The sequence below is a fragment of the Sebastes umbrosus genome, chromosome 16 (genome assembly GCF_015220745.1).
Source record: "Sebastes umbrosus isolate fSebUmb1 chromosome 16, fSebUmb1.pri, whole genome shotgun sequence".
Lineage (NCBI taxonomy): Eukaryota > Metazoa > Chordata > Actinopteri > Perciformes > Sebastidae > Sebastes > Sebastes umbrosus.
The window spans coordinates 29773964-29799084 of NC_051284.1; the positions used below are offsets into that span (position 1 = coordinate 29773964).

The following is a 25121-nucleotide window of genomic DNA, read 5'->3' on the forward strand; positions in this document are numbered from 1 at the left end:
AGCTCAGAAATGGAGGACCAACTTGTTGATTTGAGTGTTTATTTAACGTGTCTCCATGACTCCCTTCAGCCATCGTCAGTTTTCAGTACAAAGTAAAAACTGACATCACTAATTCTTCCTATAGTCACGTTTGATCGGCAGAGATTTTTTAGTGGGGACTCTAGTTGTTGATGAATGAATCTGTTAGGGTGTGGTGTTGTTGCTGTTTGGGCCAAATCGTTGCTCTCCACACACTATAGGAACAAAACATTCAAACATGCCGCTGTGAATGCATCAGGCTCCCTCTGGCAGTTACATGACATTACGTAGACACCTCACAGCCTCAATAAACCTGTCTGCAACATTTACTGGATTCACTTCCACACATTTTATTTCATTGTGAGTTCACCAGGTGTGCCTGAGATCGGTCCAGCTCTGTAGTTCAACGCTGTCTGAATCAGCCGGGCTGACAGGGAGGAAGTAGGGGGAGGGGATACAGGACAGAGTCCATGTACAGTAGAGGTATGAGGGTTCAGAGGCAGGAGGTCTTCATTAGCTCCATGTCCAGGTTTCGTTTCTCTCAGGTCAGCGAGTGTCAACCTGCCTGCTTTCTTCTAGGTTGTTTCTTGCAGATGATGTCAGTTACTTTTTCTTTTCTGTAGACCAACTCTGTGCAGTTTCATCATGTTTGCAATGAGATCGTTCTCACCTGATGAAAGCCAAATTTAAACAAGTAAATGCTGCCTAAACAGTTCCAAACCTGCTTGTTGTGCACACACCCTAAAGCTACCACGAGATACTTGTAAGAACACGGTCTCATATCTGACTCGTGATGTCGTCTCTGCATCTTTTCCGTCTCTCTAAACAGTGAACTAACCCCCTCCCGCACCCACCATACCTAAATCTGAGTACCATAAAGTGACCTTTAACGTGCCGTAAAGCACTTCAGCTCTGTACCTCGGTGTTTCATGTCTTCTCCGTGTCTCTAATCTCTCCCAGCACCACTTTGTAACCTCCCCTGTAATCTTCCCTGCAGCCCTCAGTCGCTCTGAGTCACACTTGGGTCATGGGAACTCACAGCTGCTCGTCCGGCCCCATGCAGTTGACAGACAGCGAGCTCCGTCTCGGTTTGTTTGCTGATGCCCGTGAAAAAAAAAAAAGAGGAAAAAAATAGCTCTGCACCTGAAACAATCCCGAGTTTGAGTGTGTTGCTGTGGGATGGCGGCGTCCGCCTCCTCTGGAAAGTAGGGCATAGTGTGCAGGCATGCTGCGCTTTTACACACAATATCCTCAGAATACTCTGTCACAGCACCAAATAGTGGAGAATAGATCATGTAATCTAATCTCTGTAATCTTTCAGAATTACTTTTCCTCCAGGAAATTCTTTAATATGTTAACTTCCATGAACAGAGTCCATCTGGTTCAAATGTGTTTTGACTCCCAGCAGCGCTGGTTGTGCTCTTCTCTATCTGTATAAACTGTAGGGCAGTGGGGGGAATAAATCCACATACAGCACAGTATCGCAATATTTTGTGCTGGTAATACGTATGGATTCACGGACGTTCAAGGTATCAATCTCTATTTATAAACTATTAACATTCTTAACAATCGCAGCCTATTTCTGTCTTTCAAGAGCTGTGAGTGAAGGTACATGATGTCATATAAACTACATAAGAACTCGTTCGGAGCGTTTCCAGTTTGCCGCTGGAATGGGTTTAAATTGTAAGTTACTGGTGCATTCATTTACTGGCACTAAAGGGTATTGAGTGCTGACGGGCATTCTCTTGAGAATGAGATGGGATTTCAGATGACAAAGTTGTCACTAGGAACGGCGGCGAGACGACGACCGATAACAACCGTACGTTCCCCGTACCATGTCCATTGGATTCGGCACAGGCCAATCCAACAACCGCTTATCTACATGCGTGGGGACGTGCGTGGGGTGCCATAACGCTCTGTTATTGGTCGTCGTCTAGGATGCAGCTACGGGGGAGGGAGCCGGGAGAGAGCCGGAGATTCTGGAGGAATAATGAAACTAGCGACCGTGTGTCACGTTCTGGAGCCGTTTACTGGCGGGAGTTTACAAGCACATGACTTCTACATGTCACCACTTCATTCTCTAGTTGAGAGAAGCATTTAGAGACCGACTTGTGAGTCTAGTCTTCTTAGATTGTAATTTTCGATACATATTTAGCTGCTCTGATGAAGGTCTGTTGATTGAAAGCTTAAATAAAGTGAACCCTGCATAGATCTGAGAATGCATATATATCTCTTTTACGATACGTAGCAAGAAACCCTGAGCAGTATTGACTCCATCATCCCAAGTGTCTCCCCTGCCACTAGAATTAAAAGGCAGTCCAGATCCCTGTGGAGAAGGCAGGAACAAACTGAGTTTCCCTCATTGGAAATCAATGCATTACCACACAAAGTGCCCTTGAGCAAGTCATCAAATCCCTGCTATAGCTCCAGGGGCTGACCTCCCCGTGGAGCCGAAGGGAAACGTATTACGTCCTCTGGGATCAATAAAAAGGTGACGGAGAGAGAATGATCCGATCCAGAAGTGACGAAGGGAAACTGGGTTCAGTTTTTGGCTCTGAATCCAGATTATCATAACAAAGCAGACCTGTCTGGTGAAATATGAAAAATGTGCTGCTTTCCAAGTGAATGTTTTGAGCACTCGTTAACCAGCCTGGGGCAGATGGGAGCTAATCAGTGACAGCAGTGTGGGAACGCCGCTTACTTTCCCACCGTTACTCACCTTTTATACAAAATGTGTGTGTGTCTGTTTATGAGTGACGGCAGCTCATATCTGAGTTTCTGTTTCCACATTATGAGCACGTCTACGTCTTGCAGTGGGCATATCTGAGTTTCTGTATTGGCGTGCACTGTGATAACCTCCCCCCCCCCTTCTCTCTGTGTTTCAGCGAGGGTACACGGTGATAGTGGAGGCGTGGGACAGGGACAACGGCACACACAGCAATGGTAAGCACCGCCCCTCTCTACTGTTTTAAACCCTCCTCTCCATCCTGCTTTAAAATGCTCTGACGTGCATAATAACTGTGATTTATGGTCGGTATTTGTTTCATATTTTGGCTTGCCTGGCAGGTTGCTATGGCTTTGACTTCTTCTTCTTCTTGACTTTGGCTGCTTGTAATCTCCTGTTTGCTCCGTATCTGATTGTTCACACTGCAAGAGACGATGTGTTGGGTTGCCGCTCTATTCTGACTGTTATGATCGCTCTGATTTAATTCCAGTTGGCAAACATCTGGGGAAAAGTGTAGCCAATAATGAAGTGCCTTAAACCTGCATTCTTTGAAACAGCCAGCAGGGGGCGACTCCTCTGGTTGCTAAAAGAAGTCTGATTGTGTAGAAGTCTATGAGAAAATGAGCCTACTTCTCTCTTGATTTATTCCCTCACTAAACATTGTAAACATGAGTTTATGGTCTCAATCTCTAGTTTCAATTCTTCTTCAATACAGCATGATGTTCATTTAGTAAATTATGGTCCCATTTAGAGTCAGATAGACCATAAAGCAGGGGATGCTTTAGGGTGGGGCTACCAGGTGATTGGCAGGTCGCTACCACGGCGTTGTCCAGTCTGGGAGTTGTCCGTGTTTTTGTCTTACGACTTTAACCCTTTCACAGTGTGTTTTCACTTCATCAAAGTTAATTGTAACATTTTGGTCGCCTAAAAATGATTCAGCGTTCGGTAGCACATAGCTCCGCCCTCTCATGTCACTTCTGGTTGCAACAAACCAAGATGGTGACGGCCAAAATGCCAAACTCGAGGCTTCAAAACCGTAGTCCACCAACCAATGGGTGAACTGTCGGAAAATTTCCTCACCGTCACTTCCCTAGTTCTGCAATCACCTGCCACAATCTACCTTTACATTTAGCATCTCTGTGTTCTTTTATTTCTCTATCGTAAAGTGAATGTTTCAGATGCAATTTTTGGAATGATGACGTTTGCACGGACGGTGGCTTTGTGTGGTCAAACAACCCTCTTTGGCCTTTTTGACGGATGCAAAAAAAATGCAGAAAATCCAACCTGTTCCGAAAACTTTACGACAGACAAGTACAAGTTTCAGAGTCGGTGTGTAAACGTGATTCATACAACGTGAGGTCGTACTTATTTTTAAACGTGCAACAACCAAATAATACTGACTTGGGTGTGCAAAGAGCTAAAGAAATGGAAGACAGCCAACATACAGTAAATCATGATATGAAACACCTGCAGTCAGATGACTGAAATGAAAGGAATGGGAGACGTGTGCCATGTTTACAGATTGTTGCTCTGTGGTGAGCACGTCAAGTTCGTATTGACATCTTAGAAGTCGCGCTGATCTGAGGCTTGGACTTCCTCCGAGCAGAGATCTGACTTTATGATTGACAGATAGCTCCTCCACCACCACCACCACCTCTTCAGGGTCACTCAGACTGTTTTCTCTATATTAAGCCCTGTGAGAGCATTGCATCGTTAAGCCATTAATTACGACCTCACCCCCCCTCTTCCTCTGAGTGTCTGCCTCCTAATTAGCATCCCGACAGCTGTCCGGCTACCGCACAGCCACTTCATTATCCTGAATCACCGTGACAGTGCCGGCATCCAGACCATGCCATGGATGGAAGCTCCGCTTGCTCGGCCACCTGTAGACGTGGCGGCGTTGGCGGCTGGAGGGAGGCTTTATTAATCCTCATTGAGGCGAAGCGGGGGGGGGCATTGACGGGCGGGCGGCGGGAGGCGCTGACGGTCTCGACCGCCGTGTTCCGTCTTGTAGACTTGGACTGAGTATTTTCCATTGCGAGTCTTGTTTCAGCAGCCAAGTGTGTCCCGTCAGAGTGAAACATTACCTGCTGCGCTTCTTGTAATGTCACACTGGATAAGCTAAAAAATATCAACGTAATTATGAAATTCCTCTCCATGAATGTTTTATCTGTGACTGTCAGGAGGAGATTGAGAAGTGTTATTATCTACTTTCACTCGCCTGCTTTCTGGGATTTCCTAAATTTTTTTGGGAATTACTTTGGACGAACGTCAGAGAGCAGGCATGAACCTGTTGCATCCAGCATTAGCGATACTGAAGCATAATAGAGAGAGAGAGAGAGAGAGAGAGAGAGGGGTGTCGTCTGTTATGAGCCAGGTGTGCTACAGGAATAAGAATCTAGGGATGTCCCGATCCAAGTTTTGTTTTGGCCCGAGAGCCCTTTCCTCTGATTGTCTGCCAACACGAGGTCGCTTTCATACGTAATACAAGCTGCACATTCAATCTGAAGTGGACCCACCGTACAGTAAAGATGGTGAAGCCAAGTTTGACAGCTCGATAGCTCGTGCAGTCATGACAACACAGACAGTATTTGAGAGGATGTCACTGGTATCTGCTGCAGGATTTGTGCTGAAACGATAGTGAAGATACTGGTATCATATGAAACTAGAAAACCTGATGAATCCATTGGTACAACCATGTCATTACTAGCTTGTCGTGTCGCTCCAAACTTTGTGCCTAAATTTTGGTGAGGAAAAAACTGGCATGTCCATTTTCAAAGGGGTCCCTTGACCTCTGACCTCCAGATATGTGAATGTAAATGGGTTCTATGGGTACCCACGAGTCTCCCCTTTACAGACTATGCCTACTTTATGATAATCACATGCAGTTTGGGGCAAGTCATAGTCAAGTCAGCACACTGACACACTTGACAGCTGTGTTGCCTGTTGGGCTGCAGTTTGCCACGTTTATGATTTGAGCATAATTGTTTTTATGCCTAAATGCAGTACCTAGTGAGGGTTTCTGGACAATATCTGTCATTGTTTTGTGTTGTTTAATTGATTTACAATAATAGATATATACATACATTTGCATAAATCAGCATATTTGTCCACTATCATGTTGATAAGACGTATTAAATACTTGATAAGATCTCCCTTTAAAAAAAATGTGGCGATTAATTTGCGATTAATCGTGACTAAATATTTTAATTGATTCACAGCCCCTAATGACGCTATTGGCTGATGATCGTTCTCATGGTTCCACCCTCTCAAATGTGAGGATTTGCTTCTTTTCCCAGCTCTGTTTTTAAATATTCATTTTTCTGAAAATGTCAGAAAATAGTGAAAATAACTCATAACATTTCATAAAGCTCAAATTTGAACAAATTTTCAAATTACTTGTTTTATCTGACAATTTTTGGAAAGAGCCCAAAAATATTCAATTTACAGCCATAGAAAACTCAGAAAAAGCAGCCAATGTTTGGCATTTATGCTTAAAAAATGACTTAAATAGTTACTCATCAAACAGTCACTTATCAAAATTGTTGCTGAAGGGTTTCCTGTCAATCAACTAGTCAATTAATAAACTAGTCGTTTCAGCTCTGCTCAGTTCTTGTCGTAACTGGAATATTTTTTGAGGTTTGGACTGTCGGTGGAACAAAACAATTTGGAGACATCACCTAGGACCCCCAGAACATCCTCATAAGGAATGTAGTCTGAAACGATGGCGTCATGACGATGGGTTATAATAATTATAATAATGGGATTACAGAGAGGGGGGGCTCGAGGTGAGGACATGAGGTGAGTTTCCGTGTGTGCACAGGTCTGGGCAAGCAGGTTGGAGAGGCCTCAGGAAAAAGACGGCCTTGGTGAAGGCTGTTTGTGCTTCAGGAAGCCGCCGCCTGTTAAAAACAAAGAGGACGGAGCTGTTGGTTGACTGTGTGGATTGTCGGGCTGGCGTGGGGCTTCACTGGAGGGTAGAGAGATGTACTGATGCTGGGAATGTGTCACATACTGGTGCTGATGGTATCAGTACTGGAGAATCCCCCCCCATCAGAAACCACTGGTTAGTTCTGGTGACATAGCCCTGGTACTGTATATGTGAGTCCATCCCATAGAGCTCCATTTGTTCAGGAAACTGTTAAAAACACATCAATGAGCCTCGCTGTTGCTACGGGTGACACTGAAAATAGTCCCCAACTAATGCTCTATTTCCTCCTGTTCGAGTCATGTTTGTTAAAAACTACAACCACTAGCTGTTTTAGGACATAATTGTTGTTATTGTTAAAGATTTACAGCCTGTGATACCAAAGTCAACACTGAGTTTACGCTTGTTGTGTACGCTAGTTTACGTAACGTTATGTAAGAAAGTCCGCTAAGGGTGTTATTTATTTGCACCGGTTACTGTATGTGGGTTGTTACGTTACACTGTTACGTTACGCTGTTACGTTACGCTGTTGCGTTACGCTGTTGCGTTACGCTGTTACGTTACGCTGTTACGTTACGCTGTTACGTTGTTACGTTACGCTGTTTCATTGCGCTGTTTCGTTGCGCTGTTTCGTTGCGCTGTTTCGTTGCGCTGTTACGTGGCGCTGTTACGTGGCGCTGTTACGTCACGCTGTAACGTCACGCTGTAACGTCACGCTGTAACGTCACGCTGTAACGTCACGCTGTAACGTCACGCTGTAACGTCACGCTGTTAAGCCACCGTGTCGCTTCACCTTGTCAAGCCACGTTGCCACGAGGTTGACGCGAAAAGTATTTATGAAACTTATTTTTTGGTTCAGAAACGTTGTTGTTCAATGTATCCTGTGGTTTGCACGGGTTGAGATTTACGTCTTCAGGAGGAACCAATGGGATTGGAAATTAGAGCCACAGACAGACATACATTTTTATAAGTCTTTTCATCAGATTTGTTGACGACAACAAAATCCAACAGTTTGGTGCAGTATATTTTGTTAAATGAAACAACTAAGATATCAGATAAGGTATTGATACCGAAACTCAGGTATTGAACTGCACATGAACTGCTCAGCCTCGTTAGATACTGATTTATGTCTTGCTGTCACAAACTAACAACTTAAATCTGTACAGTATTGGAAAAGTAAGTGGTACTCTGCTCTTATAATGATTAAGATTGATGCCGAGCAATGAAAACAAGCTATCTTTACTTAAGTGGGAGTGTGCGCCGAGCTGAATGCAGCAATAAAAAGATCCATTATAAGTTTTGGCAATCACAGGACAGCATTTGAAAGCTGATTAAGTGCAATTCTTGTGCCTTATAATTTGAACTCAAGCAGGTTGAAACAACTCCACAGAGAGAAGAGAGGAAGTATTGGTCATTTCAGCCTCTTTTATCTGCATTTAATGATAAACAATGATTGTTTATTACAGCTGCCTTCAGAAAAAAAAGAGAGCATGACAAAAGGCTTTGTTGGTGCAGCGCTGAACCACCAAAACAAAATAACTGCTTGACGACCAGGTTATCACTGCTGAGTCACTGTTTCTCATTCCAGCTGTGCTTTTATTATTATTTTATCTATCTGTCTATTATCTATACCCAAGATAAGTCTGAGGGGTTTGTGTGATGGACATTTTTGATTTAACCTCTTAAGCCCTATAGGGTGCTGGAAGGTGTTGTTCTCCTAGACAGACATACCCAAAATAAATCCAGAATAGTTCCACAACTACAGGTCTATATGCACGATCTTGGTCTTTATGGATAGGTAAGACCTCAGAGATCCATCCCCAGGGTCAGTAACATTGTGACTGTTACTATGCCTGAGTAAACTGGGATGAACCAAAGGAAACATTCACATTTTATCCTCGCCTAAAATGTGGATAACACCATTATAGCAATGATGCCATGCATAGAGATGCTACTGAATTCAATCAGCAACTCCTCGACTACAAACTGTGCCAAAGCAGATATAAATAACACAAAGCACATAGATTCTACAAAGGTTTTAGTGAGGATAGGACCAGGAGGACTCTCCATTTGGCACACTTGGATACCCAAAGTGTGCCAAATGGGTTTTCTACCTCTTGAAAGGGAATCTGGCTCTAAAATACTACTGATATCTCTACAGGAGGCTATGTGCACACAATGGAGCTAACCTTATTTATTAAATGTTTTCCATATGAATATTTTTTATAGTGCATATGTGTGCATATCTTTGATATTCAATTTGTTATGAGTTCATAGATACCAAATACTTAATGGTGCTCCTTGTAGTTTCTGAGATAAAAACATTGTATTATCATACTACATCTTGTATTTTAGCATATTGGACTACTGTTTCTTCCTAAAAACATAATGCAGAAAAAATGCAAAAACAGTAGTCCCATCATGTGCCAAAATATCAGATATAGTATGATGAGAAAAAACTCACCTTTCAGCCAAACATTTGACCGATTTTAAAAATGTCTTCACATTTTTAGAGGAGAGATTTTTTACAGAGAACACTCCCCAGCAAAGTAAATTAAATATTTCAGTTGCGGGCACAAATGGGTAAAAAAAAGTTCCTTGCTTGCAATTAATTCTCAATATTTTTTTGGTACAGAGTAAAATGTGTCCGGAGCATTGAGTATTGATATCTGGCAAGTACCGAAAGCTGATTAAAATACAAATCACGGCCGTTTTACATAATATTATTAATGGGAAAAGTTCTTGTACGCAGCTTCTAGGGCTGTACCGGATAGTTCGAAGCATTATTCATAACGTCGACATTTGAAATCACTAATAATTAACTGGACTAAAAACATTTTGAGTTGTCAAACTATGAAGGATAAAAATGACCAAAATGTGACTAAAACTAATAAACATTTTTGTTTTAAGACTAAAATAGCTGCTGGCGGTGTGAACTGTGAACGCAGCCTTGGCTTCAGTTCAAAGATCACCACTGTTACAAGCTGTAAAGAGGTCAAAGGTCAAATCAAAAGTGCCACAACCCTTTAACAAAACACTCCAGTCACAAGCAGCTCTGTTGCATGAAACTAAAAATCTCTCTTTCACGCTTTGCTTCTAAAATGAATCTGGTCTTCACACAGACGATCGTGTTGCTCTGGACTCGGATCAGCTGCTCAGATCTGAAGCCCCTCGTTGTTTATATAAGCTGGTTTTATATGGCCCACTCTCTGCTGCTCTCCCTAGTAACAACGGCCGCTCTTAGTACACAGACAGCTCGTGATTGGTCTATATTTTTATATCTAATTGCTGAGATGAGATGAGCAGCAGTGAGTGAGAGCCCGGGTGCTTCAGGTGGTGGGAGTGGGACGGAAATCTGTGGCAGTGTGTGAGCTCGCAGGAAATCAGGACAGCCTGAAAATGGATTCTTCTGCTTCTTCCACACTGTCAAACTTCAGCAGTTATCATGATGATGATATTACAAAAGAGAAAGTGTGCTCAATTTCACATTAAACTGAAGAAATATTTTCACTTTCGATGTCAGAAACAAGTTAATTCTAGTAAACATGGAAATGTTTTATGAATGAATCATAATGCGTCACACCTGGAGGAAAATCTAATCCAGCAGTTGAGTTATGAAAGGGGAAGAAATGTGATTTAAAGCTTTAAGCATTAGTTCAGAATTCATTGTTAGAGTTCATTTTGAAGCAGTTCATCTATGTGTTGAGTTTAAGAGACTAGTAACTGTTAAAAGAAGGAATTACTAGGGCTGTCATTGATTAAAAGTATTTAAGTAGCATCGAATCCTCTTATCAACATGGGAGTGGACAAATATGCTGCTTTATGCAAATGTATGTTTATATTTATTATTGTAAATTAATTAACAACACAAAACAGTGACAGATATTGATCCAGAAACCCTCACAGGTACTGCATTTAGCATAAAACAATATGCTCCAATCATAACATGTCAAACTGCAGCCCAACAGGCAACAACAGCTGTCAGTGTGTCAGTGTGCTGACTTGACTATGACTTGCCCCAAACTGCATGTGATTATCATAAAGTGGGCATGTCTGTAAAGGGGAGACTCGTGGGTACCCATAGAACCCATTTACATTCACTGATCTGGAGGTCAGAGGTCAAGGGACCCCTTTGAATCACATGCAGTTTGGGGGCAAGTCATAGTCAAGTCAGCACACTGACACACTGACAGCTGTTGTTGCCTGTGGATTAAATATTTCAATGGATTGACAGCCTTAGTCTCTAGTCAGACCTGGTTTGACTGCAGTTATTCTCGATGGATTCAAACCATTAACTCTGGTTGTGTTGGCGCTTTGCTTAACAACAGTGAGGATGAGCTCTTCCTTCCAGCTCTGTCTCGTCCAGGTCACACTCTCTCTTGCAGCAGCAAAGCATGCTGGGTCACGGCTCTTCTGTTCCTTGAGAACAAGCTAAAGGGTCTTTCCTATGTCGCCCTTCCTCGTCTGTTCCACGTCTCTTATTATTTCCGGCCCGGCTCCGATGGAGTCGTGGCTGGATATCCTGAGATGGGGGAGGCGAAGGGAGGCGAAGGGGGGAGGAGGAGGAGAAGGAGGAGGGCAGAAAAGCATTTCACCCAGCAGGAAAAGTGAAAAAGCGTTTTGGGTTATCAAGCCCTCGCAGACCTCACTCCTACACCCTCTGTTTGTGCTCGCTTCTTTTTCCTATTCTTTCCCCCGTTTTCCTCTTGGCTTTTTTCTTCTGACCGGAGGTTACACCTTCCCTCTGATGTGTGCTAACAACGGGCATTCTTCGAAGCCTCGCGGACCGTCTTATCTCACAAAACACCGGGTTGTCGGGTCAAATCCCATAACCGGAATCAGCCCCGCTCCTTGGAATGTCATTCAGAATTTCTGTTGTTTAGACTCTCCTATCTGACTGACCCAAATACTTGACCCGTTGAGTGTTTTCTTTCTTTATGTAGTGCTGAATAAGTCTGTGATTAGTCAGTTAACTGTTCACTAAATCCCTAAAGAACTCTCTGCTTTAACGTTGATCTGTTCGTCTTGTGTCCAGACGAAGAGCTGCTGATCGAGCGCAGCATCTACAAAGGGATGATCAACCCCGGAGAGGAGAAGCAGACGGTGGAGTATAAGAGCTTGATCGCCAGCCTCAAGTACACCATCCGGGTGCGCTGCGACGAACACTACTACGGCGGCAAGTGCAACAAAGTGTGCCGTCCCCGCGACGACTACTTCGGCCACTACGTGTGCGACCAGCAGGGAACAGAGGCTGCATGGAGGGCTGGACGGGGACGGACTGCAAAACAGGTACAGTACACTGTACACAGTACATTGTACACAGTACACAGACCAGTTACAAAAGGGATTTAAATCAAATCCTTCGCATTTGATTGGACCGCTAAAAAGAGGGTGGGCCGAAAAGTGTTGTTGCTAAAAGTTGCAGATTGATTGATGGATAGATGTCATTATAATATCGGTTGAAATCGGTTGGTACTAGCTGATGTAAGCACACATATTTTGTCTTACAGGAAGAAAAGAGGATTGGATTTTGATATACAAATATGAAGAAATTTATTTTTTGTAAATTTTTCGCATCCATTATGTTGTTAAATAGATGCACAATATGACCGGGGATGGGATCTAAAAGGGTTAAAAACAAATTTTTCAATTTCATATCGAAATTGAAATGTGATTGTTAGAAGAAAAATCTTTATAAGGTTTAAACAAAATAATAAAAACTGCATTTTACTCTTCTATTTATCTTTTAATAGCTCAATTTATTGGTCAGCTCCTTAGTTAAATGTCAGTGCTGACAGGGTTCGGAACTCTGGATGCTGACAGCTCAGAAAATGCATCCAAAATGCCTAATTGAAGGACCAGTGTGCAACATTCAGGGGGATCTATTGGCAGAAATGTGATATAATATTAATAAGTATGTTTTCTTTGGTATATAATCAGCTTAAAATGAGCTGTTTATATCTAGATAGGGAGTGGGTCCTCTTCACGGAGTCCATCATATTGCACCGCCATGTTTCTACAGTAGCCCAGAACGGACAAACCAAACTCTGTTAACTTTTCCTTCTTGGGCCAGAGTCAATAACGTTACTCGCTCCTGTCGCCGCCGCTCTCTCTCTCTCTCTCACTCTCTTGCTTCACCACTCACTTCCCACGTACACAGGCACTCTCTACACACTGGCTCTGCTCCAGATGACCTACGCTACTCTTACAATAACTGGCTCTAGAGAGGGATATTCACGTTTTCACGTTGGCCACTTTAGTTCTCTAACACGCTTGGCACACGGGAGAGGCTTCAGTTGGTTGTAATCTCCTCACCTCATCGCTAGATACTGCCACATCCTACACACTGGACCTTTAAGAGTTAAACTAAATGTCTAGAAGTACACAAGTTTTAAAAGGCTGTGATCACTTGGACAAATCTTTTCATTGTTTTTACCTCCTCACTGCCCTTTTCGGTAAACATTTAGAAGTTCATCGGGTTCATGTCAAGTGTCACTTTGCAAGAATTCAAAGAATGTTTGGAAACTCGTCACCGTTTCAATTTTCCGACAATTTATACCATTAAACCATTGTTACCACAGCACAGATTCACAAACAACAAAACACAGGAAATGATGTTTTTAAACGATTTGACCACCTGCAAAACAAAGAGCCAGGCGAGACGTTGATGTTTTTTAAGAACGTTGATGAAACGCTGATTCTGGATGATTCTAACCCAAACTTTCTCTCCCAAAAGCAATCTGCATGCAAGGATGCAGCCTGGAGCACGGCGGATGCAGCGTGCCGGGGGAATGCAAGTGAGTCGCCTCCCTCTCCGTTCTTTCTTTCTTTCATTGTTTGTTTGTTTGTTCCAGTTTGTTCACGTTAACAGAGCGGCTGTCATCTGATGATGAAATATGCTCTTGTTTGGATGGAAAACTGTTTAATGAGGATACCAGGGGTGTACAGAGGAGGGGATAGCAAAGTGATGAGGCCATGAGGGAGGGCTGGGGGGGGGGTTGTTGATAACATACCAAGCAGTCTAACCCCCCCCATCCTCGTTCTGTGAAGTGCTCCCCCATCCACTCTGATCCAGAAGCCATTGTTCTGCTTCCTGTTCTAAAGCTGGCCTGCTCTTGCCCGCACACACACACACACACACACGCACGCACGCACACGCGCGCGCGCGCACGCACGCACGCACGCACGCACGCACGCACGCACGCACGCACACACACACACACACACACACACACACACACACACACACACACACACACACACACTTCCTCCCTCTAATGTCTGCAGCCCACATCACCTCTTCCTATCTTAGGCCTTGTTATGGCTGCCACTCGCCTGTTGGGAAGAGTTGATCCCACCCAATGAGCTGCAGGCAGGGATGCAGAGAGGTGATGAAGGGGTTAACTCAGCTAAAGTAACACCTTTTAATAATGTCTGTATATATTTATTATTGTAAATCAATGAACAGCACAAAACAATGACAGATATTGTCCAGAAACCCTCACAGGTACTGCATTTAGCATAAAACAATATGCTCCAATCATAACATGGCAAACTGCAGCCCAACAGGCAACAACAGCTGTCAGTGTGTCAGTGTGCTGACTTGACTATGACTTGCCCCAAACTGCATGTGATTATCATAAAGTGGGCATGTCTGTAAAGGGGAGACTCGTGGGTACCCATAGAACCCATTTACATTCACATATCTGGAGGTCAGAGGTCAAGGGACACCTTTGAAAATGGCCATGACAGTTTTTACTCGCCAAAATTTAGCGCAGGTTTTGAGCGTTATTTAACCTCCTTCATGACAAGCTAGTATGACATGGTTGGTACCGATGGATTCATTAGTTTTTTTTGTTTCATATGATACCAGGATCTTCACTCTAGCTTTAAAACTGAGCCCTATAACCTCCGTTAATGTGATTGCTTTAATTCGTTAAAGCAATTAGTGGCGTTAACACATTATTGTCACGTTAACTACTTTCTGCTGACTGATGTCAAGAAATGTGTCATTTATTTATGTGTTTACAGTCCAGTCACACACAGGGAACTGTAATACGGCTGCTCGGTGGACTGTGAGCTCTTTAAAAAAAGGCTGACCGGGCGTTTGTTATGTGAACAGGAGAGAGGCGGCGGCAGCAGAGAGAAATTTAGATTTGATTACATGTGGAACTGAGCTGTACATTTAGACACAGTGGAGCACGAGAGCTTTAAAAAGACACACACACACACACACAGTGGCAAGTATGTGGAAACGGTAGGAGAGGGCGGGGGAGATGACGGAGGGGGGAGGGAGGTGAGGGATTTATACGGAGGCAGGTTTGATTTAGTTAAGATCTTGTAAAAAAAAACATTTTTCAGTGGAAATGGCCGGAGGATCTGAGGAGAGAGGAACACCCTGGAATGTGCCTCAACATGTGATTTGGAGCTTCATCGCAATCAGTGGCACACACACACACACACACACTGCTGAGAAACAGGAAGACAAACATCCATCCAACCAGAAGATGGATACAGAGAGAATAAAAGCTTTTATTCTTGTAGATTTATACCGGGGCTGTCAAAGTTAACTCCAAACGTACGCTAAATTTTGGCGAGGAAAAACTGTTACAACCATTTTCAAAGGGGTCCCTTGACCTCTGACCTCCAGATCAGTGAATGTAAATGGGTTCTATGGGTACCCACGAGTCTCCCCTTTACAGACATGCCCACTTTATGATCATCACATGCTGTTTGGGGCAAGTCATAGTCAAGTCAGCACACTGACACACTGACAGCTGTTGTTGCCTGTTGGGCTGCAGTTTGCCATGTTATGATTTGAGCATATTTTATTATGCTAAATGCAGTACCTAAAAATGAGCATCAGTGCCTTGAAACAACAAAAAATAAGGCAACATTTGCACAAGAATCGAGGGAAAAGAAACTACTCGAAACAAGCTGCTTTGTCAGTGGAAACAGGCTGCAGTGGAGTATTTTTCTCAATTTCTAAATAATAAAATAGGGCTGCAGCTAATGATTATTGTTATTACTGATTAAACTAATGTCAAAAATTATGTGAAACATGTCCATCAAAAGTAGGGCTGCTATTTTAATCCATTGACAGCTCTAATACATACATATAAATACATATATACAGAAGTTAATGAACAAATAAATGTGAAAATATTTATAATTATTCTTTTATACTTTGTTATTTGTCTTTATATTTCTTTTACACATTTATTTTCTTATTCTTTTACAGATTTATTCTCTTTTTATGGCACTGCTATGACTCCATAATACATGGGGGTAAAATTATAATAATATAAATATAAAGATTATTCTATTTGTGGCGTCGGATGTGAATCTGAAAGCTCCAAAAACAGATAGAAAGTTGAGATTATTTTTTCAAACATCTCGGCTCGTTTCTAACTAAATAAGAGGAAGTGTCAGAGCTGATAGGAATGATGACAATAAGACATATCCTTTAGCTAAACAATACAATCAAACTGTTACTAAACACATGAGAGTGAGTGTGATGTCAGAGGAAGAGAGAAACAGACACTGAAGGGTTAAAGACAGAGAAAAGAAAAAGCAGCCTGGCAGAAGAAAACTAAAAATGTGTGTTTGGTATCTTGTTTCTTACACACAGCGCATTCACAACCTACGCTCCCTCATGTGACACTACTAAACATGTAGCTAGGCAACAGCGGGCTACACACACACACATACACACACACACACACACACACACACCTCCACCCCGGCCCACCGTCCCGTCCTCTGGGTGTGGTCTGTCTGAGGGGGCAGCAGCAGCAGGGGTTTGTGGGCAGGCGGGGGGTATTTTGGTCTCTCCGGCTGGCCCCCTCGCGGCCCCTTCCATTGATGGGACGGCAGCAGCAGCAGCAGCCCGGCGACGGGGCTTGTGGGTAATGCCACCCTTGGCCCTGTGGCTGGCCCCGAAACCATTTCCCCTGCTCTCTCCCACACTGCAGCCAGACAGACTGTCCACGCTGCCACCGCTGCCGCACGGCTGACAGTGTGCAGGGCACCGCCGCCGACCGCAGTGCCGGACAGTAGTAGTAAACAATGCACGGCTCTGTCACACACACACACACACACACACACGCACACACACACACACACACACACACACACACACACACACACACACACACACACATAACTGGGCTTCACTCACAGATTAAAGTTGTTGCGGTCGTGCATGCAGTTAAAGGTTTCAGCTTACAAATTGTGCATGAAACAACAGTTGTTGTGCACGCTTCAACGTCACCAGATCTGAGTCCTGGCTGCAGGTTTATTATATAAATACACATATAGAGGTGTTTAAATTACAGAAATATAAATAGCATTGGATCAAGATCATTGGAAATGTGTTCTTTAGATGAACAGACACGGAGCTGGTAGGAGAAGGGTTTGGTCGGCATCCATTTTGAAGTGTTTGTGAGCCACAGTGGAGGGACGGTGGTGGTGGTGGTGTTGGTGGTGGTGGTGGAGGAAGGGGTGGGGGAGTTGTTCCCTAAAATAGCCCCCGACGGAGAAATGACAGGACAGGTGGGGCAAGGTTACCACTGGCCTTGGAATAACAGAGTGCTGCCATAAACCAACAGATTAGCTAACCCTCCGTCGGCCTCCCCCTTCGAGACGACGAACCCTCGTTCCACAAACCCGCCACCGCTCATTCCAAGTTTGACCTCCACGGAGAGGAGACACGCAACACACGACACGACTGCAGATAAAAAAACAGCTTCTTAGCAGGTTACTTTTGTCTATAATCGAGTAGTTGACGTCTTATTTTCTAAACAGTGTTGAGACAACAGCTTGCTCTGGCTTCAGCTTCTCCAATGTGATGATTTTTTACTATTATTGGCTAAAATAAGCAAATCTTGGTACTTCTGATTAGGGCTGATAAGTAATTGAAATTATATCGATTAAAGTCACAGGAGGTGCAATATTTGTTTAAGGTGAATTGTGTGTAAAAATACCATTTTAAATTAAATATTGTGGTGCTGCAGAGACGTCCTGGCCTTCACATCATATTCTACTGACTTAAGAAAACATCTTTGTTTGGTATAGATCCCCTCAATCACACTTCTGTTGTGTAAACTGCTCAGAAACCCCCTTATTGTTCAATTTAGCTAGGAAAGCCATCCATCCTCTGAATGCTCTAGGTCTCTAGTTTGATCCATCCATCCTCTGAATGCTCTAGGTCTCTAGTCTGATCCATCCATCCTCTGAATGCTCTAGGTCTCTAGTTTGATCCATCCATCCTCTGAATGCTCTAGGTCTCTAGTCTGATCCATCCATCCTCTGAATGCTCTAGGTCTCTAGTCTGATCCATCCATCCTCTGAATGCTCTAGGTCTCTAGTCTGATCCATCCATCCTCTGAATGCTCTAGGTCTCTAGTTTGATCCATCCATCCTCTGAATGCTCTAGGTCTCTAGTCTGATCCATCCATCCTCTGAATGCTCTAGGTCTCTAGTTTGATCCATCCATCCTCTGAATGCTCTAGGTCTCTAGTCTGATCCATCCATCCTCTGAATGCTCTAGGTCTCTAGTCTGATCCATCCATCCTCTGAATGCTCTAGGTCTCTAGTTTGTGGCTGTAAAGTTTCATGAGGCTGTGATTATCCTAGAGGTCACCACAGGTCATTTTATACAGTGAGGTCAAGTTTCAAATGAAATGAAATGGCTTCTATGGAGACTAACGTCATCACACATGAATATAGTTGGGCTCATTGGATAAACAAGAGTCTCAGCTTTACAGCTTAACATTTATGTGATTCAAGACTGTTTAGGGACCCCAGTATGTAGAAATATTCAAGCACATCATTTTAGAATAGGTGAAGATAACTTGATTATCATAAAGTGGGCATGTCTGTGAAGGGGAGACTTGTGGGTACCCATAGAACCAATTTACATCCACATATCTTGAGGTCAGAGGTAAAGGGACCCCTTTGAAGATGGCCATGCCAGATTTTCCAGTTTGGAGCATTATTTAGCCTCCTTAGTGACAAGCTAGTGAGACATGGTTGGTACTCTAGTTTTATTATTGATCCCACTACAACCACCAAAAGAGCTATCAATGCGTTAAAGAAATTAGTGGCTTTAAAAATAATTTGCGTTAACGCGTTATTAGCGCTTTAACTTTGACAGCCCTATTATTTTTACTTACAGCAACACTCAAACATGAATGTTTGCATGTGTTGTAAGCTGTATGATGGGACACTCACACACTGAGGAATGTCCCGTGGCGCCGTGCGTCCTAAGATTAGCTGCAGTAAACGCCTCATTCACCTTCATGAAGACGTTCTGTCCGGCTAATTACTGCTGTGACATTCAGCTGCCGCTCAATCAGCTCTCCTGCTGTTTCCTCTTCTCTTTCTACTCAACATGTGTCCTGCATGAAGAACTATTCCTCTTTTTTTACACACCAGTTGGTTAAATTACTTCCCTGCAGCATTCTCCGTGTTTACCAGGGGACGTTTAGCTGGCCCGCTGCCCGACGCCGAGCGCTCCTCTGTGTCTTCACACATTGTAAAAGTATTAACTTACTCGTTTGTTATCACTGCGTAGCTATCACTGTTTTCCATGGCCAACCCTCCCTTGCGTTATGAAGTGCATCTGTGAGCCTGATATTCCCTCAGGCTGGAGCTGTAAATAAGAACACATTGTCAGTGTGCTTGTGAAATAACAGGCACTTGTTTTACTGAAAAATCGACTCAGCCACTGTTGCACCCGCTTAACTCTGTTCTCTGTGGACTGATTTATTAATATCAAGGGCGGCACGAACATTCAAGTATTTCACCGACATGAAACATTAGAAAATATTTCAGCGTCCTGTTGTTCACCGTTGTGCTCTACCGACACACACGAGACTGAACGTGATTGACAGGCATCGTGTTGATGAATGTTAGCAACATTAGCAGCTAAAATATCATTATATATTAGTGCAGTAATGTTGGCTGACCAAACGAAGGTCCCTCCATGAAGCAATGTTGATTCTCGTGTTAACTTTTCCTGCTTCAGCCTCCCGACCGTCGTCAGAAGGCCGTAGTTTTGGTCTCCTGGGTCGGAGTCGATAACGTTAGTCGCTCCGGAGTTAACCCACGCCGTCACTCCACTCAGCAGCAAACAAGACACGGGAAACCTCTGTTGGTCTGGAGGAGCTGCAGCATTTATCTCTGCACAAACTGCAACTTCCACTGAACATTCACTTGATATTCTCAGAGCTAAACTAACTCTCTTCTGCTCCGCTGCTCCCTCGTTTTGCCGCCGCTCTCTCTCTCTCTTGCTTCACCACTCACTTCTCAAGTGCACACACATTCCCACAACACTAGTTTTTCTCCGACGTCGGTCACATTCTTGTTTTACAAGACGGGCTTCACTAGTAGATATAATATTGTTTTCTTTGGTGCTTCCGTGGAGTTTATGTTGGAGTCTGAGTTGTGGTGGTGGCTGGTCGTTTGTTGGCGTTAGCGGACTTTATTTGTAACCGAACATTAGCTATGGTTGCACACTGTTAGCCCTGTAAGCGGAGTTGAAAGTAAAGGCACTCGCGAGCGCGCATGATGTCCCGTCTGTTGGGGTTTTCCCTGAAAAAAGGTCCCGCATTCTTCACATTAAAAGCAGTCTACAGGCTGATAGAGGAAACCCAGAAAGTCACAGAAGGTTTAAAGGTTAACACGTTTTAGTAAAATATACCTGTTAAAAAGTGAAGAAGAAAAATAAAGTTTAGTTTTGCTGTTATGGGGAAAATACTCCCTTCTATCTGTAGTTTGGGGTTTCAGATCTCTTCAAGAAGGAAAGGAAGAAAGGAAGGTGGGAAGAAAGAGGGAAGTAATAAAAGAAAGAAGAAGTACACTAAAGTACCAGTATTCCCCCCAGGTGTACACACAGTATATGTATCACTGTTAAACTGTTAAGCTATATAACTAACCGTCCTCTCTGCGTGTGTTGCAGGTGTAACTACGGCTGGCAGGCTCCGCTCTGTGACGAGTGCTTGCCGTATCCCGGCTGTGTTCACGGTACCTGCAACGAGCCCTGGCAGTGCACCTGTGAGAAGAACTGGGGAGGGCTGCTCTGTGACAAAGGTCAGATCATCATCATCATCATCATCATCTCACAATATCTACACATATTATCCCTCAATCTGTTGGACATCTACAAGTGATGCAGATCAAAGACTAAAAGGCCTCTTCAGGTCATTTGGATCATTCTAGAAGTTCATTTTGGTGGAAAGGAAACCAGTGGTGTACAGTCAGAAGTCTGAGACACTACAATATGATTTGCAAAACACATAAAGACAGAGTTATTGTGGAGTATTTTTGATTTCCATTATGTGCTCCTGTAAACCTCTGCGTTACGCCACATAAGTGGCATGAGGACACAGTGTGATTGGTCAAGACTCAGCAGACTAAAGTAGAAGTTGTATTTTCTGTAAATATGATCTTACATTGTTGTTTCTTGTAACCTGCAATCAAATGTTTCAAGAAAAACAAATAATGTAGTGGAGCCTGTAACAGCAGGTTGTTGTGTTAAACAGCTCAGAGCTGCAGAACGATGAGACGTAAAAGCATTTCAATGATATTTAGACTAAATTCAGTGTTGTTCGCCGTGCAGATCTGAACTACTGTGGGACCAACCGGCCCTGTAAGAACGGAGGCACGTGTATGAACACCGAGCCAGACGAGTACAACTGCGCCTGTCCAGACGGCTACTCTGGCAAGAACTGCGAGATCGGTGAGTCTCTAAATCAAATAAACCAGGTCCAAAAATCCGTTTGGGGTAAAGTTCTGAGGAGCTGATGGAAGATTTATGAACATTCCTCCTCTTCTCTGAACTTTCCTCTCTCCAGCGGAGCACGCCTGTGTTTCCAACCCCTGTGCTAACGGAGGGACGTGCCATGAAGTCCCATCAGGCTTTGAGTGTCACTGTCCGGCAGGCTGGTCCGGGCCGACCTGCGCTAAAGGTGAGGCGGGGCAACGAGATCTACCATGTGGTTAACTTTGACAGCCATACTTTAAATGTGCCAGTTTTAGCCCAAAATTATTGGGCAGTATTTAGTATTTTACCACCAGATTTCTTATTCCTGACAATGTGTAGTGTACATCATTTATCAACATCGTTCTGATTTATATTTCAGACACAGATGAATGTGCCTCCAGCCCCTGTGCTCAGGGTGGAACCTGCATGGACATGGAGAACGGCTTCGAGTGCCTCTGCCCTCCACAGTGGACGGGCACGACCTGCCAGATAGGTACGTCACATTAATATATCTCACCATCAAAGATAACAAGGTGCTTTTTAAATTGTGTATAATCTGATTATTGATAAATATCACAAGGTAATTTTCTAAATTTGATTCGGAACATTTTGGAGGGGAGAAAGTTTAACATTTTGATATTGTTGCATGCTGGGTGATGTTTTGCTGTGATAAAGCCGGTGTGTTTCTGTGTGTGTTGCACCAACAGTGAATGCATTGCGTCCCAATCCATTCCAGGAATCCCATTTGCTTGCAGAGTCCCGGCGTATCTGGGTGTTTGTTTATCCTGCCGTGTCGTCTAACCAGTAGTATTACTGCAGGAGGGCCACTAATTTCAAATGAGAGTGTGTGTGTGTTTGTGTATATGCACGCCCAACCGAGACACTTTTCATCTGCAACTCGAGCCAGGTGACTTGAGTAAAGCTAAAAATAACCTCCCGCCTGGCAACTGCTAGCCTTGGGACAAAATATACTCCAGCGGGGGGTTATCTTTGGCTCCAGACTGGGCGTAACGGGGGTTGTATGTACGCTACGGTGAGGCGACGCCCCGACATAGCGGAGCCCTCACCCCCTTCGACCTCAGCCAGGAAACACTTTATAACCTGTAAACATGCGCGGGGGAGCAACCGAAATGCTTCGGTTTGTGTTACGGATTCCGTTATTCTGAGATCGCTTCCCCCTTTCAGGGAGCGGGGTGGTACCTGGGAGAGAGCGGGATCAGGAGGAGGGGTGGTGGTGGTAGTGGGGTGGGGAGGTTGGGGTTTTGGGAATGGGTTGGGGTGTTTAGTTTCAGCAGCCCAACAGGTGCCGCTTACCTCCTGGGAGTAGTATTAATGCACTGTGTCGGTTTATAGTGAGCGCGGCGGCGTGGCGGGCGCGGCGATGGCTGCCTCTGAAACTGACCACTTGGAATGCCGCAGGTCGGCCTTCAGGGAATGCAATAGAGAGACATTAACCCCCGAGGGAGGGGGTGGGAGGGTGAGGATAGAAAGCTGTGGAAGACATGAAACCCTGTCAGACATGAACTTCACCCTGGAAATGTTCTGGCAATCTAGTGGCAATGTTTGAAAAAAGACCCCGAGTCGTTTACCCATAAAAGTCATGAAAGCAACCTGACTCTACATGGTAGCAGGTTACACCAGAATAAATAAATATGCATATTAGAGACTTTAAATGTTCCACACTGTAGTAAATGTCTCACTTAATCATTTCTATTACACAAAGATTTAATTTGTGCCCACAAAACCAAGCCCTCCTTCAGTCAGCTTGGTTCTCTATTGGCTATCGTTCTTTCCCACGTGACTGCGTCATCGCCATCTAACATGTTTAATATTTACGATTTGTGTGTACCCGGCATTACTGAAAGAACAAAAGCCAGTTTAGTAACAGGTAGATAAGGTTAGCAACGTTACAGATTAAATGTCTGAAAGGGGTGTGAACAGAAGCTCCCCAAACAAAGGAAACAGTTAGAAGTCAGAGTTGAGAGAAGACCAACAGTCTTGGTGTGTTGTTGGACATGAAGCTTGGCTTGGTGACGGGGCTTCTGAGCAGGTTCTCAGCTCTCTCATTCATTCTCTCTCTTTCTTTGTCTCTCGTCTCCGTTTTTGCAGACGTTAATGAGTGTACAATGAGGAAGCCTTGCCGCAATGCTTACATTTGCAAAAACTTGATTGGTGGATATCACTGTGGATGCTTTCGTGGATGGGTTGGCCAGAACTGTGACTTCAGTTAGTATACATCCAGCTAATTATTAGTCTTCAGCTTCTTTTCACCTACTATAGCCTACCTGTAGCACCGTTCCACCTACTGTAGCCTACCTGTAGCCTACCTGTAGCCTACCTGTAGCACCGTTAGAGACCCGAGGACAGGCCTCTCAGCTGGCTAGCTTCTGTTCCACCAGCTTCATCTCACTTCTCATCATTTATCAGTATATCTGAAAGGCTAAAACATGTTTCTTGGGGTTTCCTGTCCCTATTCTAAGAGAAAATAGGATATACTAGTATACTGGGTAGTAAAATGTGAACATTTCATCAATTTAACCAAGAAAAACTATCATTATTTTATTAGCATTAGGCTTTGACAGAACACTGATGGACAGTTGTTGCTGGCAATGCTATCTTAATAATCTTATCTGATAGTCTCGAGTACAGTAGTAAATGCAAGTTGTTTAAATTGTACTATCTAGTATAGTAAAATCTTTACTAAGGACCAGCTCCTATGAGACTTTAATAGCTTGCTAATGGCTAAGACCCATGGGATATGTTGTTGTTCAACGTTAGCAAAATAATCAGAGCTTTTCTTGCTTAAAATGGCAGAACAGTATAGTATACAGTATAGTACAGCAGACAGGAAACAAACGATTTAAGAAACCCTGTATTAAGTTAAAGATGCTAGTGGAACAGAGGCTAGCTAGCTAAGGAGTCTGGACTCCTGCTCTCCATTCATCCTCCTTTCTCTTGCCTCTCAGATATCTGTTTATACCTGCCCTACCCTGTTCCTAACTCTTCTAAACTATTAGACTAAACGTTTTGACTTCTGCAGTTTGGTTTCATTGCATGTTCTCACTGCACCTTCTGAACCTGCATCTGACATTTCCCCAGGCATGGATCACTTTGCTTTGCATGTTCAGGCACCGATGCATGTTCCACTTCCCAATTTGTCAAACTGGAACCTCATGTTTCATCTGTTTGTTTCCCTCCCAGATGTGAACAGCTGCCACGGTCAGTGTCAGAACGGAGGGACCTGCAAGGTGAGATTCATAAATGTCAAACGTGGAGTTTTTATAGCTTTCATAAACACCGAGCTCTTTGTTGATTTTTTTATATGTTTAATGTAACATGACACGGTAAGTGAGGTGAAAAAATACTCTATCAAAGTACCTGTCAGAACAGAAAAAGATATGCTCAAGGGGATTATGGTTTTGAAACGTTGGCTGCCAACTTGTACTGCCTGAAAGGTGTTTTTTTCCTTTTCTAATATTGGTAATTAAGATAAAATAAAATAAGGTGCTGTCAGGAGGATTGTAATGAAGTGCAAGTAAATGTTTTGACCGATTAAACCCAGTTATCTGTTTAGCTCAGTGTTGATGTTCTGAAACTCAACTAAGTCCATAAAATATCACACTGAGCTCAACCAGATGTTTGGGGATATGCAGGTGCTTCTCATTTCATCTGAAAAAAAGGAG

At 43.6% G+C, this 25121-nt stretch overlaps 1 protein-coding gene across 1 annotated transcript in view; it reads left to right on the forward strand.

Moving 5' to 3' along the window:
- The window catches only part of LOC119474756 (protein jagged-2-like), a 64933-nt gene that overhangs the window by 21327 nt on the left and 18485 nt on the right, over positions 1 to 25121 (forward strand). The window contains 10 exon segments of the mRNA XM_037746963.1: positions 2904 to 2961; positions 11707 to 11907; positions 11910 to 11960; positions 13408 to 13468; positions 20635 to 20765; positions 21295 to 21414; positions 21530 to 21643; positions 21818 to 21931; positions 23548 to 23664; positions 24640 to 24686. Coding sequence (XP_037602891.1) covers positions 2904 to 2961; positions 11707 to 11907; positions 11910 to 11960; positions 13408 to 13468; positions 20635 to 20765; positions 21295 to 21414; positions 21530 to 21643; positions 21818 to 21931; positions 23548 to 23664; positions 24640 to 24686 — 1014 coding nt within the window.